Source organism: Ursus arctos, unplaced genomic scaffold (assembly GCF_023065955.2).
Source record: "Ursus arctos isolate Adak ecotype North America unplaced genomic scaffold, UrsArc2.0 scaffold_17, whole genome shotgun sequence".
In the NCBI taxonomy this organism is placed as follows: domain Eukaryota; kingdom Metazoa; phylum Chordata; class Mammalia; order Carnivora; family Ursidae; genus Ursus; species Ursus arctos.
The window spans coordinates 16,446,828-16,466,628 of NW_026622841.1; the positions used below are offsets into that span (position 1 = coordinate 16,446,828).

The window sequence follows — 19,801 nt, forward strand, 5'->3', positions numbered from 1 at the left end:
TGTTTTGCAAAGACTGGACATTTTAAACAATTTAACGTGGCAACTCTGGAAAGCAGATTCTCCCCTTCTCCTAGTGCTTGTTGTTTGGTGACTTTTCTGAACTAATTCTTAAAAATCCATATTTTTTGTTGTTTGTGGTTGTTGAAGTCTCTGCTCAGTTAACTTAGTGGTTGACTAACGATTAGACGGAGATTTCTTTAGATGCCTGGAACCAGTAAGTCTCCCAGTTTTTGCTGAGAGGCTCTGTGCACATGTTGCGGCCTGTCTTCAACACTCAGCCAAGCAGTGGACAACTCTGTGTTAGCCTTCACTTCCTGCCAGCACAGAGCCTTTAGGTCAGTTAGAGTTGAGAGTTTAATGTCTTCTCAGGTCTTTCCTGAGCATGCATCCAGCCGTGGACATGCTCGCAGCCATACACATGCGCATGGCCTTCTAGAGTCCCAGACACATGTTGGAGTTTTGCAGTGCCCCCTGTGGACATGGACATCTCATTCCCTAGCTTTCCCTTTTAATCTTTTTGGTTAGCCTTTTGTTTGTCTCACCAGTTATCCAGTGCCTCAGGCAGCCATGATATTCAGCTGTCTCTGAATTTTTTTCCTGACAAATGTCTCAGGGAAAAGGTGGTTCACTGTAGTTGAATTCGGAGTTAGAACACATAAAGACAGGCTTGCGAGTGTGCTCTTTCAGGGAGCCATCAGACAGGTCAGATAACAATTCCCTGGGAATGGGGCATTGGAGTTGCTCCAGCCCTGTTCTGCCCCTTCTGGTGGCTGCCAGACTGCTGATTTTTGCCCTGTTCGTGAACATTTGGATTACAGGACTCCGTGGAGGTGGGGATGAGGGATAGGACAGGGAGAGTTACAACACCAGAAAATTTGCTATTTTTCCTGAGATTCAGTCATTTTTCTTGAGTAAATCTTCTTCAGATCGTCTATGGTTAATTTTCAGAATTCTGAAAAAGTTGATTCAGACCAATTTTGCCAGCATTCTTATTGCTTTTATGGAGGAGAAAATTTTCAGAAGTCTTTCCTCTGCCATTTTACTGATGTCCTCCACCCTTCCACTGCTACCGAGCAACTTAGCACAGAATTGACTTACATTGCTATGATCAATTAATATGTGTATTATTTCCCTAACTAGAAATTTCAAAAACTTGTATCCTTGGGGCGCCTGGGTGGCACAGCGGTTAAGCGTCTGCCTTCGGCTCAGGGCGTGATCCCGGCATTCTGGGATCGAGCCCCACATCAGGCTCCTCTGCTATGAGCCTGTTTCTTCCTCTCCCACTCCCCCTGCTTGTGTTCCCTCTCTTGCTGGCTGTCTCTGTCTCTGTTGAATGAATAAATAAAATCTTAAAAAAACAAAAACAAAAACAAAAAACTTGTATGCTTTATCAGAAGCTTGACAGTTTCCCAATACTTCTAAATTATTCTGCAAAGATCAGTAGGAATATTAATTAATGTGATTTTAAAAAATATTGTTTAATGAAATGTGTTAATATTTAGAAGATTTCATGAACCAAGGTCCTCCAAATGAGCAACACGTGATGCTATAAAATCACGTGCGGGTAAAGATGCACGTAAAATGCAGTTTAGACCAATGGATTTCACACAACTAGTTGATAGGGTTTCAGATTCTGCATTGCAACCACTCTTTGTATAGTATCAAAGATTATCTGCAGTCATATGAAAAGACTATTAAAATACTTTTCCTTTTCCAACCGCATATCTGTGCGAGGCCAGATTTTCTCTATATACTTCAACCAAAACAATGTATTGCATCACAATGCAGAAGCAGATTTAAAAAAAAAAACAAACACAGCTGTCTTTTATTAAGCCAGATATTAAATGTGTGAAAAAATATAAAGCAATGCCACTCTTATGAAATTTTACCTTGTTTAGGAAAAATATAGGTATTTTCCTATATATATGCTATTATATATCATATATGCTATTTATGCTAACATGTACTGAGCTTATTTTTGTTATTTTTAAATGAATAAACATTTTTAATTTTTCTCCATTGTATTTTAATGCGGTAAATATTGATAGATATAACCCCCATAAACAAATATTCTGGGGAGTCCTCAATTGTTTTTGAGAGTGTCAAGGGGTCCTGCTGCCGAAATATTTAAGAACCTCTGGTTTAGACCAACCCAGGGGTTCAAGCCCAGAAGAAGCCCCATCCACCCAAGGTCACGTGTACCTCTTTTTCTTTAATATGGAAATGATTAATTTAGAAAGAACGTAGAGTATTCCAGCAAGACTTTCACAGCCAAGGTGGAGGAATGCCGCTGCTTCCTTCAGCCAAAAGGAAAGATATGCAAGGAGGGAACGCAATTAATTGTTCAGGGAATTTCTTCCGGGATGCTTTTGCGTTCCTGTCAAATCACCGTGGGGCACACAGGTCGCTCTGCCAGCATCTTGCAGATTCTAAAGCCCAACCCTACTCACACCATTTCAGCTGCTCCCACCCAAGTCCCCTCTTTCAGCTTCTCTTGCTCTTCCAGTTTCCACCGGATAACTTAGCACGGAAGTAACATACAAGGTTCTCGCAGAAATTCAGATTGTTTCCCCCGGTAGATTTTTGGTCATTTTAGGGACGGACAGGACGTGGCACGCATCTCCTTGACTCTTGCTCAGCACTCAACATGATACTGGGCACCAGAACAAACTCTTCGTGAGTGTGTCAGTTGACCGAAGAAGATAAAGACTTGGGACAGAAACACTGTATTTGCAAAGATGATCTCTCTACCTTTGTCACTTCCCTTTTCTGAATGTGAGTTTTCTAACATGACATACCGAGCCCGGCTTCAGAGTAGAAGGGTCTGGTCTCCTAGCCCAGCTCCACCACTTACCAACTTTGTCACTTCAGGGAAATGACTGAACCCCTTTGAGCCTCAGTTTTGCACGCAGGGAGCAGCACACACGTTGCTTACTAGAGGGGACATTCAACAAGTGCTGTGCTCCTGGCTGAAATTTCTCCCTCTCTTCTTTAAGATGCTTAGAGATAATGATCAAGGACATGTCAACCACAAACCGTAAGTCTCTGAAAAGAGGTCATTAGCCAGTGAGAAGAATTCTACTTAATTAACTTCTGAGAGGTAGGTCAGTTATGCTTTTTCCTCTTTAGTAGATGTAGGATGACTTGTAAATCTATCGGCTGAAACACCTACTCCATAAAATCATACGTTACTAAATCATGATATTTTCCCATTTGCTTATTTAGTCATTCAGAAGTGAAATATATTTAACCCAAATATTGTCTCCATAATTTTTCTAAAATTTCTTTGGTTTTCTTTCCTTGGTTCTTGAGAACCATTCTGTTCCCCACCTTTACTGCTTTCTTACCTGGTCCTTTGGCCTCTCCGCCTTATTTTCTTCTCTTCCTTTCTGTTCTATCCACACAAGTCTTGGTACTTTCAGGGCAGGTGGTTTCTCTGGCGTAGGAATCATGGTCTGGATAAATCAGGAAATCAGAATTACTTGGGATTTCCCAGTAGCCCATGGTACTATTCTATGCTCCTTGTAAGTTCCTATCTGAGGCCAGGTCTCCAAGTACTAATGGAAAAGAGGCTAGCAGGCAGTGGTGTGGGCCATGTAAAGCTCAAACGAAGGCCCCTTTCTCTTCATTCAGCTTTAATTCAGCTCAATCGAAGAGACCTGTAGTAATGAGGATGAGGATGAGGCTGTCTCCAAGGGTGGGCCCAGGACAATCTGGAGCAGAATGTGTTTGGGATCTTCTTCTTTTTTTTTTTTTTTTTTTTTAAGATTTATTTATTTGAGAGGGGGGAGGGGCAGAGGGAGAGGAAGAAGCAGACTCCCTGCTGAGTAGAGAGCCTAACACGGGGCTTGATCCCACGACCCTGAGATCACAACCCGAGCTGAAATGAAGAGTCAGATGCTCAGTCGACTGAGCCACCCAGGCGCTCCTGTTTAGGATCTTTAAAAGCAGATTCTCAGGCCTTTTACCCATGGATTCTGATTCAAAAATTTTAAATAGAGTTTCCTTGATGATTCTTCTGCACGCTTCTTGAGAACCCGAGGTAATCTGGTCTTAGCACTCTCACATCTTTTTTTTTTCAACTGAGTTATATTTGACATATAATATTGTGTATGTTTTAAGGTGTACAGCATATTGATTTGATGCGTTTATGATTGCCATAGTAGTGTTAGCTAATGTCTCTATCACATCATGTAAATATCATTTTAGCACTTTCACATTCTTATAGAATATATGTGGCATAAAGTTTCTGCTTTGCAAAGCCCCTTCGCATTGATTTTCTCATTTAAGCCTCAGAACAACCTCGTGAAGTAGACAGGAGGGGAAGGTACTGTTTCCTCTAGACAGTTACCCTAAATTTCAGTCTCCCCATATGTTGGCCAAGGCAAATCTGCATATCAGCTGTGGCCAGTCTCAGCCACACCTGACTGGCTTCTACTTGGGAACTAGATTATTAAAAACCAAGATATTAACAAAATTGGAATTACTCCATGATTTTTGAAAATGAGCTGTGTGTGAGCAGGCAGGCACCCAACTATTGAGGGCTTATGAGCACACATGAGCTTAGGGAGACAGAGGGATGCCTTCAGTGAGAAGAAGCAAAATAAGAAAGACTGTGTGCCACCGAGTGTCTAACACTGACCTTCTGGGTTAGACATTGGTGTACACCTTATACAGATCTGTTAATAAATATCTAAACATCACCTCTAATTCTGGCCCGACCCACAGCTCCTGCCTTCTGAAAATGCTGATTGACTTCCGAGCTGGATAATGCATCGAGTGAGACCAGTAATGTCACAGCTACACTGAGGTCAAACGAGATAAAAGAGTGCAAGTTATAAAGCAAGTGTAACAAGTTTTTATTGGGACTGCAGAGGCCAGAGGCCTTAGTGGGAAAGGTCAGCAAAGCCTGTCAGGCTCAAGTCAGTAAAGGGAGGGGCCACAGGAGTACTGTCTCCCTGGAGCAGGGAGAGCAGGCTCAGTGTGATCCAGGATTCAGTTTCTTCCCGGCTGGGCCCAAGCCGAACACTTGGCTTGGTCTGTGTAAGCCAGGACGGCATGTGGGCATGGGTTTCCAGCCAGAGGGGCTCATGGGGTGGGGTTTAGGCTTCATAGTCATGTAAAATGAAGAGAAATGGCACCGTTCTTTATTCGCTTAATCCCAGTGTGGTACCTTTACAGCTTCCTGGCAAGAACCTTGCCTTCTCAGCACGGGCTTAAAAAGAGCTATGGCTTATGCTGTTTCCCCGTATGAGGTTGAATTCTTCAGTTATTTATGTACAATGTCTCACTCCAGAGAATCATGTTTTTTTTTCAAATTCCTGTAGCAGAGAAAGGACTTAAAATAAAAGGAGAGAAGAAGAAATTAGAATATCGGATGCTTCCCCATTCATCCGAATAACTCTCAGCATTTTTCAAGTTGGGGTAAGATTGTGGAAAGTTTTAAGGGAAAATGCTGAGCTCCCTGGATTCTCAACTGAAGGGCAGCTGGGACTCAGAAGCTAGTTGCCTCTGACCACAAGCCCCTTTGCAGGGAGACCACAGATCTCCTTGAGGGTGTAGCAAAAACCATGGTGGTTTTCCATGTGCCATGATGTGAGAAGTGTTGGCATGTCCGTCCCAACACGGCAAACTTACCTGTTATTCTCCTCATCCTAGCTGTAGCCCAGGTGATGCTGCCGTTTACCAGATCTCTGCTAAAAACTGTTCTGGAATGATTTGCTGCTCTGCTTCTGTTGAAGTCAAGTGCTCAGCAGAGAACCCACAGCTCTCTCCGAACCCGAAAGATGGCGGGGGCACAGGTTGGACACACGCCACTGAGGCATGTGCGTGGGAGAAAACAAGTCGGCTCGGTGAGAAGGAACATCCTTGTGAGGGGGAAGAAAGTATCTCGGCAGGTACTCCCGCGTCAGCTGACTCCCCCTCCTCCAAACTGAGCTGTGCGGGCTCACTGCAGTTACTGGCCAATAGTGACACCAGTGCCTCCAGGTCTGAAAATCCCTTGGATGTTAAAGGAACGAGGCCAACGGAAGAGGCTCGTGATCCGAATGGCGCAGAGGAAGTTGCAGACGGGTTGCTTTTTTCCAATTCAAGTCATATTCCTGCTCAACTAAACGTGTGTTGCCACGGCCCAGTGCGTTCCCAAGTACCGAGGCTAACGGATGGCGCCTTGAGCAGCGATGGCCATCGTGAGGACGTGTCCACCTCTGGTGCAGCAGAGCCCCAAGCGCAGAAATACGTCAGCTTCAGCCGGCCGCTGTCGGAGGAGGCTGCATCCGTGCGCCCAGGTGACGGGGCCCCGATCGAGCAGCAAGTCAGCCCACAGGTGTCCAGCGAAGACTCTGACAGTGACTATGAACTTTGCCCAGAGATAACCCTAACCTGCACGGAGGAGTTTTCAGATGATGACCTAGAGTATCTGGAATGTTCCGACGTTATGACGGATTACTCTAATGCAGTTTGGCAAAGGAACCTGCAGGGGACTGAGCATGTTTTTTTATTAGAAAGCGATGACGAAGAGATGGAATTCAGTGCGTGTTGCCTGGGTGGGAGTGAGCATCTCCTCAGTGAAATGGGTTGTGGGCCTCGGGTGTCGGATGACACCGGGCCTATGGAGGCCACCACTGGCTTCTGCGGTTATCACTCACAACCCCAAGAAGTGGGGGTGAGGAGCAGCCAAGCCTCCACCCACAGTCCCTCATCCCTGCAAACGGGGATGATTCTGACTTTGGGACCTCACCGGGACGCAACGTCTACGGTGACAGACCCGGGGAGATATAAACCGCCCACGGCTTCGGAGGCCGCTGAAAATGATTATCCAGGAATTCGAAGAGAAACCAGAGACAGCCACCGGGCAGGAGAGGAATTCGCCAGTGACAATCTGCTAAACATGGAGAAAACAGTGCTAGAGACGGCGATGAAGCGCTTGTCTGGTGAGTTAGAAAAGTCAGGGGCGAACCAGTGGTTGGAGATCGCAGCCACGGAAGAAGGAGGGGATGAGGGCTCACTGACCAAGAGGGGCTCGGAGAAACCTGCCAGGGCGGGGCGGCCCGGCACGAGAGGAGAACCCAACATGCTGAGCCGCAACCTGAAAGAGAGTGCAACAGAAGGCACCCTTAATCTCCTCTATCCCAAAGAACCTGTTAAGCCCCCACTAACCCAGACTGATAGAAGAGACGGTTCGCATGCCAGAGCAGGAGCTGCTGGTTGGAATTCCCAGGTCCCCGCAGGAGAATGTGCTACCCGAGCCCGAGCACAGCAAGAAGCAAAACCCCTGCGAACGGCACTGGGCTCACTCCCCCAGGGAGGGGACTCAGCCTTCGAGGGAGAAGGGGTGCCTGGCCGGAACCTATTCGAAACAAGCAGAGTTCCGGACTGGAGGGCTCATCTTCAGGTAAGACTGCTCTTTTTAAAAATTACTAGATGGACGGTATTTGCGTGTGTGTGTGTTTCCCTTCCCTTCACAGTCATGATCGCTGCACCACAATGTAAATTAAAAGAAGTCTCCCAGTACCATTAGGGTGCTTGTGAATGACAGCTGCTGCTGCTGGGAAGGAAATCTGGTTTTGAAAAAAAGCCCAGATAAACCCTAAGCCATCCTAATTATAGCAAAAGACAGAGAGAAGGAAGAGGCACTAATGGGATTCTGGACAGCTGGAAAAAGAAATTTGATACTTTGTCTACCGCATGTGTTTTACCAGGCAATGTCCCTATTCAGAACGTTTTTCAAGCCACTGTTTTGGGTGAAGACTTTAAGAGAAAAAAAAAAAAACATTCTCTTTAGTCATTTTCCAGGAGCCCTTTGGAAACGGTAAGCGCTGGTTTTAATCAGAATTCATCGTAAAATGAAAGATTTCGGTGCGTCTCAGTGATTTATAGGGTCTGCTTTGTGGTGCTGGAGAAAGCAGACGGAGTCCGTTTTCTGTGCCCAAAAGTCAAAGTAGATTTTTGAATGAATGTTTGTTTTGTTTTTCTTAAATCACAAAGGAGAAAAGAGGCTAAGAAAATACTGCCAGGGAATAAATTCGTTTCACCCTATTCATGATTGGGGGGTTATTTGAAAGAGATGGAATTAAATAAACAGGAATAATGCACAAAAGATACTGTGTTTGATATGTGAATTTCTTGTATTTTTAATTTTAAAGGGTCCCAAACGAGCTTTGGACTGATGTTGTGCTGTGTGGCCAAGATTTTATCTTTGTAAATAACTACCTAAGAAAAGCTATTCAATTATTTTTCCTAGACCTGTGTTCTCCCTCCCCCCAACTTCATAGTAGGAACCTCGTGTTGTTTTTATAGATTAGACATACTCAAAAGGAAATGAAATATTCCCAAATGCATTCACAGTTACTGAACTCTCTCTGTGCAAAAGTAAACACATAATACATTGGTTTCTAAAGACGCAGTCATAAAGTAGCCAATCTAAAAATCCCCAGATCTGAGCTAGCTTTTTCCTGAGCAAATTGTCTGCTCCATTGGCCAAACTGGCCACATAAAAGTTACACTTATACTTTACTTTTTGCAGGAGAGCCAGCTTTATGCTATTTGGTTGTTTAATACCTACCACTGGGGTGATCACACATCGGTGACCCCAGATGCGTGCCCAGGAGAAGTTTATGGGGATAGTTTAGCCAAATAATAATTCAAAATAAAGTTGCTGTGTTACTTTTTTCATGTCAGTAAACATAGCATTTCCTTTTCTATTCATAAAACGCTCTTCCTGGCTCAGCTAAGTACCTCGTTACAGTTGTTTATCCACACTGAGCATTTCACTGGGCAAGTTATCTTCAGGATTGAAGGTGAGGGGAGTGAGGGGGTAAAGTGGCCAAGGAGGACTACTTGGAGGGGAGAAGGCTGGTGACAATGTTACTTTTAAACCCACCACAGGGGGAAGCAATTTGTAGCTTCCTCAACTGCCAACAAAGAGAAGAGCTAAAGGTGGGAGCCCCCTTTGTCGTCCTTGGCTCGCGCCCTAAACTGAATTCTGAGATCGGGAGTCCTGGTGACAGCAAGCTCCATGCAGCTAAATAAAATGAGCCATCTCAGGGATGACAGTCGTCTGTCTCATGCACATTCTTGTCTCCATCAAAGTTCTTGTGGGACTCTTGCTTGTACCCTCACACACACTCCCCTCTCCAGCTATCGGCTCCAGGTCCGAGGTGTGTTTTGTGTTTACGGCATGACTCCAGCAATTACCTCAGACCCGTATGGGTGACTTTTTAGCTTGCATTCTGCAGGTAGCAGGACTGGCTGTCACTTGGCTTTGCTCAGTAGCAGAGCCAGCCTCTCACTCAAGGGCGACCAGAAACGTGAATGGAAGTTGTAGATTCAGGGGCAGTCCTGTGCAGCCTGAAGTTAGAAATAGGAGCTCTGTATCTGGTGTTCATTTTCCCTTAACTAAAGCGGGAAAATTCTGCCCCAGGGCCAGGGCCAGAGTGAGTTCAGATTCTTTGATCCATGCAGACAGTGACTGTCTAACTGTAGGAGATGCCTGTGTCCCTTACATGCGTACGCAATATAAGCCAAATTTACAGCAAAGGGCTAAATATCATGATAAATGTGACACAAAAGCACAAGAAGGTCCCTGGGAGCTAAGTTAGACCTTTTAAAAAATACCACTGAAAAAAAATTGGTGCATCTTTCGATAAGTAAGTCAAAAAGACATTTTAAATATTTATTCTCAGACACCTGAGGCTTGTGGGAACTTAAAATTCGAAATGGTTAAAAATCCTCAGTTGGGGGTAATACTAATAAATCTGCCCACTCTTGACTCTTGCCTGATACACTTACCTTTAGGGTGTCTTTTTGTAGAAACAGTGACCATCAGCTTATCTTTTAGTAGGTTGTCTTCATCTGTATATTGCTTTTAGCATTCCGAGGAAAAGTCCATACCTCTAATTCTGCAATTTAAGAACAAGGCTATGTTGTAGATTATCTCCTGCCTAAACATAGGTCTCCAGGTATATTTACCTCCTGTCTTTCCCTCCTGCTTTTACAATGTAGGGCCATCTTGTGCTGATTTGTGTTGAAATAGTATTTAGCCAGGCTGGGATTGGAAAGCCCCCAGTTGCTTTCCACTTATGGAAGATTCCAAAGTTAATCCCAGTTTGGGAGTGGAAAACAGAGAGGGTACCCCAGGCTAACTTGAATCATCTTCAAGGATCACACCGCCAATCCTTCACATTGGTTTTGCTCTTGCTTTTATCATCCAAGTCAGAGGCAAGGCCTGACCACCTGCCCATCTTAAGTTTCCTTCTAGCCACACTGGGGTAAGATCATCCTCCCTCTTAACTCAGAAGTGCTGTGTCTGTCCTTCTGCATCACTGCCCAGCTGCACCCCAGAGAGATTTGCATTTCTCTTTGGGGTCATGGAATTGCAAGTATACAGTATGAAAATATAATCTTAGGTTTTGAGAGTGAAGAATCTTCCTAATCAGGAATCAGCTCTAAGCACAGAAAGTGACCTTCTTGATGGCAGGGAGTTTGGTCATTGTATTTTGTTCACGGATAAGTCCCAAGTCCTTGGAATCGTGCTGGCCGAGTAGTAGGCACCCAAGAATTGAAAGAATAAGTAGCCATATGGGACAAGATTTAATTCCAGTAATTCTGTAATGATCATTGGTCTCAACCACTTTATGACCCTTGGTGTCATAAATACTTTCTTTGGTTCCCTTCACATACCAATTTTCCACTACCAAATTGCTTCCCATTGCTCTTTGGGCCCTGGGAATGGATTACTTTGTACTAAACTGTAAACACCTTGTACTGGGTTCCCTTGTGAATGCTGGCGATTCACATATAACCTTGGCCTCATCAGTGCCTTGTTAGCTTTCCCAGATTGCTGGCTAGACCCAGGAAGACCTTACCACATCCCTAGCGTTTAGGACCCAATGCCATATTGCTTGCATCTACCTCTGAGTGGCAAAGCAGACAAGCACACCAGTTTCTTCACCTGGGAAACGAAGCATTCTCTCAGACGTGTGGTGTTTCTTCTGTCTTCTTGCCTGGAATGCCCTCGCTTGGCTTGTTGCCAGCTCGGCTCCTCTCGTCTTTCAAGGCCAAGATCCTGCAAGGCCCTTCAAGTTGCACCCCACCCCTGAAGCACAGTCCTCATCCTGAGCTATGAGTTCTCGTTCCGCGGAAACACAGCACCCTGGTTTGCACTCTCTGCAGGGTAAAGGGCTCTGGGCCTGAGTTTGGGTCCTGCCCTACTACTTTCTGATTCTGAGACCCTGGGAAAAAACGACCTAAGCTCCCCCAGGCCCAGTTTCCTCATTGAAAACAGAAAGCAGAAGTAATGATAATGCCTCGTAGAGTGTTGTGAGGATTAAAGTCTTGCATGAAAAATGCTTATCACAGTACCTATTATGCAGTTAGCATTTAATGAGTATTATCATTTTGTTTATTATTTACCTTTTTTTAAAAGATTTTATTTCTAAGTAATGTCTGCACCCGACATGGGGCTCAAACTCACAACCCCGAGATGAAGAGTCGCATGCTCTACTGACTGAACCAGCCAGGCCTCCCTGTTATGTATCTTCTTAATACATATATCCTTTCCCCCCATTTATAGACATATCGAGGGCTGGCTGTGAGTGGTTTTACAGCTTTTTAAATTGCAATTTTCATTGAGATCATTGTACACGCACACACAGTTGTCAGAAATGACACAGAGAGATCGTTATACACTTTGCCCTGGTTTCCCCGATGGTAACATTTTGTAACACGATAGCATGTTATCACTACCAAGATACCGCTATTGATACCATCTCGTGATCTTATTCAGATTTTCCCGTTTTTACTTGTGTGTGTGTGTGTGCGCGCGAAGATCTCTCAAAATTGATCAGTTGTGTGGGCTCGTGTAGTAAATACGATGTGAAACTTCATGCTAATCTGCGTTCAGCCTGATAGCTAGGCAGGTAATACAATAAAACAGTGTGTGGCAGCTTGAGATGCGCAGCTTGAGATGCGCATGGCCGTTCAGTGATGGGCAGGACACATAGTAGGTCTCCAATAAATAAATAAATAAAAATAAATTTGAAAAAATATACATGGACGGCACTGGAGGAGATAATGCTAAGTGAAATAAGTCAAGCAGAGAAAGACAATTATCATATGATTTCTCTCATCTATGGAACATAAGAACTAGGAAGATCGGTAGGGGAAGAAACAGATAAAGAAAGGGGGGGTAATCAGAAGGGGGAATGAAGCATGAGAGACTATGGACTCTGAGAAACAAACTGAGGGCTTCAGAGGGGAGGGGGGTGGGGGAATGGGGTAGACTGGTGATGGGTAGTAAGGAGGGCACGTATTGCATGGTGCACTGGGTGTTATACGCAACTAATGAATCATCGAACTTTACCTCAGAAACCAGGGATGTACTGTATGGTGACTAACATAATAAAAAAACATTTAAAAAAATGGTAAAAAAAATATATGTTTTGCATGGGAAAATATGGAGCAGATAATCTAAACCTCCTTGTCATGTAGTTTTTATCTCTGGAACAGAGCAACCTGAGATTTGAATTCATCTGCATAACAAAATGCACCCCCCCCCCCCGCCCCCAATAACAACTGTTAAAACGGACTCCAGAAGGCTGATAAGCCAGCTCTCTACCAGTGATAGGAAGGGCCGAAGTTTATAATTGCTCATCTCTTAGCACGAGGCAGTCAGGACTCTTGTCAGCACCACCCCAAGGCTGACCCAGCAAGGAACACAAACATTTGTTTTGTTTTGAATCACAAAGCCTACTGCACCACTTCTGCCAGATACCATTACTGCCCTGCACCTGCAGGATCGGCTCACGCCCGGCTCACTGTGGCAACTGTCCTCCATGATTGTTAAATAATCCACGGAAAGTCCCTCGAACCTCCAGCCTTGCTGCTCACAGTGCAGTCTGCAGACCACTTGTCAAAGTACAGACCCTCAAACCCTGTCCCGGCCTTGCGAAATCAGGATCGCATTTCAGCCTGATTCCTGAATGCTTCATATATACACTGAAGTCCCAGCTCTGGTCTACAGAGAGAACACCTTTCTCAGATTAGAAAAAACCCTAAAGCAGAAGGCTGGCTGGCTGGGGCCTTAACACAGCATCATTCTTGAGTTCGGCCCCCAGAGATTCTGATGTAATTTGGTCTGAGTGTGGCTTGGGCGGTGGGCATTTTAAAAGCTCCTGGATGGTTCTGTGTACCTACAGATTTGAGAATCTTAGCTGTGCTTTAGAACCATCTTTGTTATTTTCTAAATGTAGGCTCCGCCCCCAGAAGTCCTGATGTCCTCCGGCTCAGGTTTGTAGACCTACAGTCCTTTGTGGAATGGAAGGGTCGCCCTGGAAAGTTCCAGGTTGAAGACCCGCAGAGCAAAGCCCTCAGGAGCTGAAGGTGGTACAGCTCATGAAAGCACTCTCCCAGGGATTCGGGAGCCCCTTGCCCCCGATTTCCCTCCAATCTCAGCTGAGGAGCCCAGCACCAGGTTCTTCAGTACTTTTCAAACAGGCAGCGGGTATTCTCCACCCAGAAGATGTTGCTGCCCTCGTGCCGCATATGCATCCCCGAAACACCTCGTATTCTGCCAAAATCACACCCTTTCAATGATCAGGGCTTCTGGGAAAATAGCATTCCCTGTAGGTTGCTTCATAAACAGGTCATTTGAAATCCAGAGACAGAAGCGAAAAAATGTGCATAGAAAGTTCCCTTGGACGGTCCAGGGAGGCAGCTCAGGTTGGCTGGTGGTTGCTATGGCAGATATTAAAAATACACAAGATAACTCAGTGGAAATGCTGGCAGCCCTCATGTTAGGCAAGTGAGAGGGTGCTGAGGCCGCAGGGACAGAAGGGGATCTCCGCGCCAGCGTGGCTGGGCCTGGTGGGGAGGGTGCAACCTGGCCTCAGACCACAGGCCTACTATGCCCGTCTCAGGAGACAGGAGTGCAGGACAGGCCTCATTTTTTATTTTATTCAAAGACGCCTAGAGAGCGTCTCTGCTGCCATGGCAGAAGTTGAGTTGAAGGCTCTTCCCTTTCCTGCTCAAGATTCTCTACTTGACTCCAGCGCTTCGGGGCCCCTCGGCCTAGGAGAGATCACGTCGGGACCAACGCAGCCTCTGGGTCACACCGACATCGTCCCCTACTCACCCACCTCAGAGGGACAACTCCTTACAGATCCCGGGTCGGGTCGTAGCACAGAGACGCACGGGCCCACGGCCTGCTTCCGCTCGGGGCTCTGGGCCGCGTCTCCACCGTGAGGCCGGGATTATTCCCACTGGGTTCGCCTGCGACGGTGCCTGTTTCGAGCTCTACATTTCACCTCGGGCTTGTTGAATCCGCACTTGCACCCAACGCTGGAGGTGGTTCTCGTGGGCAGTAAACTTCCAAGCGTGGGCTTCATGAGCCCGAGGTCTCGAGGGAAAACTACCACCTGAGGCGTGCCCGTAAAGAATCACAGGATTTTGGAAGGAAAAGGAAGTTTTGGGCAAAAGAAGAAGAAAAAAAACCAACCTTCATGATTTGGATGTTTTCTCTGCTTTCTAGTTGGCTTGCTCGAAATGCAGCTCATTCTTCACCTGTCCGGCAACTGACACAAATACAGACCCTGATTTATCGTAACTAATCCGAAACAGGTGTGCCATCTACAGCTGAGCTTTATTTTAAGGAGTAGTTCAGTGACAGGAATTTGGGTGGGTTTAAGTCCTTGTAGCCAATCTCTCACCACCGCCTGAGATGGGAGCTGAGTGCCAGAGACATGCCTTGTTGGTGTTTTTTTGGCTATTGGGGAAAATGAACTCTCTTCCCTGATAATGGGACAGGAAAAATGTTGGACGAACCATCCGTCAACATAAATGATAAAGCTGTGGCAGAACAGGGTGGGAGCAGCCCCCAGTAGATCAACAGATAAACCAGACAAAGTAGAGGGTACAGAATCAGACCCAAGAATATACTGGAATTTGGTTTATGATGGGAAGAGCCTCTCGAGTTTTAGGAAAGAAACAACATCTTCAGTGCTGATACGATTAGCCATCTATGTGGAGAAAAAAAAAAAAAAGACCATTACCTTACAGTGGACCCCGAATAAACTCCAGATGGATCTTTGAGTTAAATATATTTTTTTAAAAAAAACCCAAAACTATGAACTACTAGAAAAAATATTGGAAACTGTTTTTATGAACTCGAACGCCATAACATCTTCTTGGGAACACAAAGAATGAAAAAGGAAGAAAGAAAACATTGATCACTTTGGTTACATCAAGTTAATTTCTATAGAACAAAAAAATGTCATAAGCAAAATTAAGTGAAAGTGACATACAGGAAGAAATGTGTAGGACATACACAACAGACAAAGATTAATTTCCAAAGTATATAAAAACAGATAAGAAAAAATATCCCTAATGATCAAATTTTAAGGAAAGGTGAAAGTAAAATACAAAGTTCATAGAGGAGGATATACAAATGGTCACTAAACATGTGAGATGTTCAACCTCATGAGTAATTAGGAAAATATAAATTTTAAAAATATAATATCTCTCACCCATCAGATAGGCAAAAAATTTACAGGATGGGAGATAATTTCAAGGTGTTGGGACTATGGAGAAATGGGTACTTTGTCAGCAAGTGTGTAACTTGGTGATATCTTTTAAACTTAAAGAGGGCATTATCCGCCGTCCTGCAGTTTCACGGGCCCAAGGAGACACGTACCATGATGTAGTGAGAAAGGTATATTACAGAATGATCCACACAACGTGGTACCACGTATGCTCCCCGCCCCCCACCCCCCGCCCTGAACCAATCCGTAACCATGTAGGTCATTTGTACCTACACATGGGAGTACATAAAATCATCTTTGTTAAGTGTAGAAGGACCCACACCAAAATGGCAACTGTGGTAACTCTGGGGAGGGACGCAGGAAACTTGCATTCGGACAGGTCATTAGTAATGTTACAGTTTTTAAGGAAACTATACTCATTTGTTACTTGTACTATTGAAAACTACTATTTTTAAAATGAGAATAAACTGAGGTCTAGGAATCTGTGATTTTGGTCCTGGTTCTACCATTAACCAGCTTTGTGTCCCTGAGTCTATTTCTCCTCTTCCTTGGGCCTCTTCCCTCAGTTTTCCTTAGACTAAAGGGGTTTAAACATGAGGATCTCTAAGTTTCCAAGGCACTAAAGTCCTGTGAATCCCTAATTCCACATCAACTGCCATAATAGAATAGAATGGAAGCAAATGCGGATCTCAAGGTGAGTAGAGCCTTTCTAAACATAAGGGGGAGAATCGATCAACCTGACCGTGTAAGAATTCTGCATATTAAAAACCTCATAACCAGAATTTAAAAACCAATGAAAACTTAGAAAAGTATGTACTGGTGATGTATAGACAAAGAAAACAGCATAAGAAAGGATGGACAGCTTAATGCAGAATAGGCAAAGGAATCACGGTCAATTCATTAAAAAAATGTACAATTGTATCATAAACTTATCAACTGACTTTCTTCCTTCCTTCATGCCGTCCTTCCTTGGTCAGTTTTCAGTGATTGCTTTTAAAGTGATATTTCCAGCTGATGAGACTGTGAGGAAAGAGGCTTTCTTCTACCCTGCTGATGGAAGTGCAAATTGGTATCCTCTTTCTGGGGGGCAGATTGGCAATATTTTTTTTATTTTAATGTTTTTTTATTATATTATGTTAGTCACCATACAGTACATCCCTGGTTTCTGATGTAAAGTTCGATGATTCATTAGTTGCGTATAACACCCAGTGCACCATGCAATACGTGCCCTCCTTACTACCCATCACCAGCCTATCCCATTCCCCCACTCTAGATTGCCAATATTTACTAATATCTTTAAAATGCAAACTTTGGCCCAGCAATTCACCGAATGCAATGATGAGAGCCATAAGAGCTAGCTGGACAAGAACGTTCATTGCAGCATGACTTGTAATAATGAAACTTTGGGAACAATCTAGATATTTAACAGCGAGGGTAGGGGGATGGCTAAATATTGCGGTACAAAATCCTTTGGAACACCACGCAGCCGTTAAAAATCGTGCTTTGAACACATTTAAGGATATGAGAAAATGCTTGTAAACAAACGACGAAGCAATAAATACGTAGTCTCTTCCTTTGAAAAACTTGGTGTCATGAGAGAAAGTTCCAGCTCTTCCCCTGTGGTCCCATGGACTCTAACTAAGTGAAACCCCTGGGCATTTTTCTGTTCAATGCCCTTACACCTCGCGGCCATTCTAGCATAAGCGAGTCCGTCTCAAAACCACTTACTGAGCTCTTGCCCAAGGGAACTGACAAAAACTGGTGACTTGTAAAAAGAAATAACCTTGGGGGTGCCTGGATGGCACAGTTGGCCAGGGCTCCAACTCTTGATTTTGTCTCAGGTCATGATCTTGGGGTCCTGAGATCGCGCCGGTGTCGGCTCTGCACGCAACAGGGAGTCTGCTTGAGATTCTCTCTCCCTCTCCCTCCGCCTGTGTGCTCTTTCTCTCTCTCTCAATAATAAATAAAAATAAAAGGAAATAGCCTCTATTCTCTTCTTCCAGCCACTTTATAATATAAATAAGCTCCATTCCATTTTTCTTGAAAAACAGCTTATATATTGTAATACTACAACTTTTCTCAATAAGAGACTGCCCCAAATCTAGCGAGAGAAGCTTTCTCTTTGATCAGTGAGAATTCTTTCTCTTTGATGTTGAAGGTTAGATGATGAATAGAGGCCCCATGAGCATCCGAGGGGCCTGAAAATGAGTTCATATTGTTAAAAATAGCACCGATAGATATGGATAAAATTCCTTTTCTTATCATTTTCCTAGAACCATATATGGTGAGACTGTATTATGTGAGATGTCAGATTTCCCCAGGAGGAAAGCTACTCTGTAATGGTAGAGGTGTCCTGATGGAATGTTTGGGGAGGGGCATTCATGTGTTAAAGCCCCAGCTCCACAGTGTTGGTATTTAGAGGTGGGGCCTTTAGGAGGTAATGAGTTTTAGATGAGATCCTGAGGATTGAGCCCGGATGATGGTGTTAGTGTCCTCATAGGAAGAGAAAGAGAGACCAGAGCTGGCTCTCTCTCCCCTCTCTCTCCCTCCTTCCCTCCCCCCACTTCATGTGTGTGCATATGTGTGTCTCTCTCCCCCACTCCTTCTCCCTCCCTCTCCTCCCCTTGTCTCTCTCCCTCTCCCTCCTCTTCTCTGTCTCCCTCTGTTTATGAGTTTCTCTCCCTCCCTCCCCTCACCCTCCCTCCCCTTCTCTCTCTCTCCTTCTGTGTGTATATATGCATATATGTGTCTCTCTCTCTCTCTCCCTCTCCCATCCCTCCCTCCCCTTCTCTCTCTCTCCTTTTATGTGTGTGTGTATATATGTGTGTCTCTCTCTCCCTCCCTCCCCCCACCCCCGTCCTTCCCTCCCTCTGTGCCATGTGAGGACGTAGCAAGAAGGCAGACATACGCAAGCCAGAAGAGAGTCCGCACCTGGAACTGCACTGGTCTCCAGAACAAGGAGAAATCCGTTTCTGTTGCTTAAGCTGCCCAGGCTACGGCATGCTGTTATAGCAGCCCAAACAGACTGAGACGTATGGTCACCCTCAGAATTCAGAGCCCCAGGTAATTTGGGAGCCATTCGGGGCACTAATGTAGTAAATTACTACAAAGCATGCCTATAGACCCCAGTAGCTTTCATTTGTACCTAATTTAAACGAGAGCTTATTCACTGGGAGGCTGGAAGTTCTTATAAACAATGATTTGGGTATTTTTGTGTTTATTGCATAACACTTATATGACGCTTTGTTAAGGCATTTTTCTGAAATGGAATTTTTATTTACCAAAACCCAAGCAATAAGGCAGTCATACGAGGCAGGTGTGTAGTTAGAAAGCGTGATGAAGAAGCTGTTGTGGGGGTACGCTTTCCTATGATCACCTCAAGTTCTGTACCTGGTCAAAAGTTTGCATGGATTGTAGGGGGAAACAAGTGTTGTCATCTGTAAAAATAGTAACCGTTCATAGAGTGTTTGCATGTTCCGAGTACTATGTTAATGCCCTACATTTGGTAGTAATCCCTGTAATAAAAGTGTGAGCTGGCCCACAAAGCTCAAAGAGGTTAATTAACACGCCCGCGGCACATCTATTTTCAGTGACATAACTGGAATTCACAGAAGTCGGGTCAGCACAGCACGCGCTGAGGCTGGGGGTGATGAGGGCCCGTGCATTCTGACGGACAGCAGTCAGAATCGTTCAGGTCAAAGAACCCCATTGATCGACTCCAGCATCCGGTGGTGCATGAAGTTAGCGAATTGTCCCCGAGGCAGATGCAGACGGCACCGTGCGCCAACACTCCTCTGTCACCCAGGTTTCCCTGCCCCTGTGGGTGAAGACAGTTTCCAGTCTCCCCCCGCCGCCCGCCCGCCTGAGGCCTTTCTTCATGGCCTGGGAGGTTGTTTGGCCACACAGGACAAGGTAGCTGGAAGTAGGAGGATGATTCTAAGGCACGTGCCACACAGCTTTGGAGCGGGGCCCCGTGGGACCCTGCCCCCGTGTCCACAGCTGCCACCTGTTGGGTCCCGTGCGGGCTCCTCCCTCCCTGACTCGCACTCCTCCTCTCCCGTGCTCCCTGAAGTCACCTCCCTGGGAGACCCTCCGCGTCCCCGTTCTTGTCTCATGGTCGGCTTTTTGGAGGGGACTCAAATGAAGACCACTTCCTAAAGCCTCCAGTTAAAGGTTGAATCTTCCATTCCGGGAACACGGAGGGCACTCCCGTTAAAGGCTTGGCTGTGAAGGCATCTGGCTGATTCCTTAAGGTCCGGTGTTCA

At 45.2% G+C, this 19,801-nt stretch overlaps 1 protein-coding gene and 1 long non-coding RNA gene across 8 annotated transcripts in view; one reads left to right on the forward strand and one right to left on the reverse strand.

Moving 5' to 3' along the window:
- The window catches only part of LOC113253460 (uncharacterized), a 58,962-nt gene extending 44,048 nt beyond the window's left edge, over nt 1-14,914 (reverse strand). For all 5 annotated transcript variants that reach the window (XR_007189895.2, XR_008959795.1, XR_008959797.1 and 2 more), the window contains exons 1-2: nt 9,790-14,914; nt 3,348-3,455 (exon numbers count right to left, since the gene is read on the reverse strand). This is a non-coding gene — a long non-coding RNA (uncharacterized LOC113253460). The remainder of the gene's footprint in view (nt 1-3,347; nt 3,456-9,789) is intronic.
- ALPK2 (alpha kinase 2) overlaps nt 1-19,801 on the forward strand; it is a 124,827-nt gene that overhangs the window by 40,236 nt on the left and 64,790 nt on the right. For all 3 annotated transcript variants that reach the window (XM_044383048.3, XM_057313366.1, XM_044383049.3), the window contains one exon: nt 5,659-7,393. In XM_044383048.3, the coding sequence (XP_044238983.3) occupies nt 5,659-7,393 (1,735 nt within the window). The remainder of the gene's footprint in view (nt 1-5,658; nt 7,394-19,801) is intronic.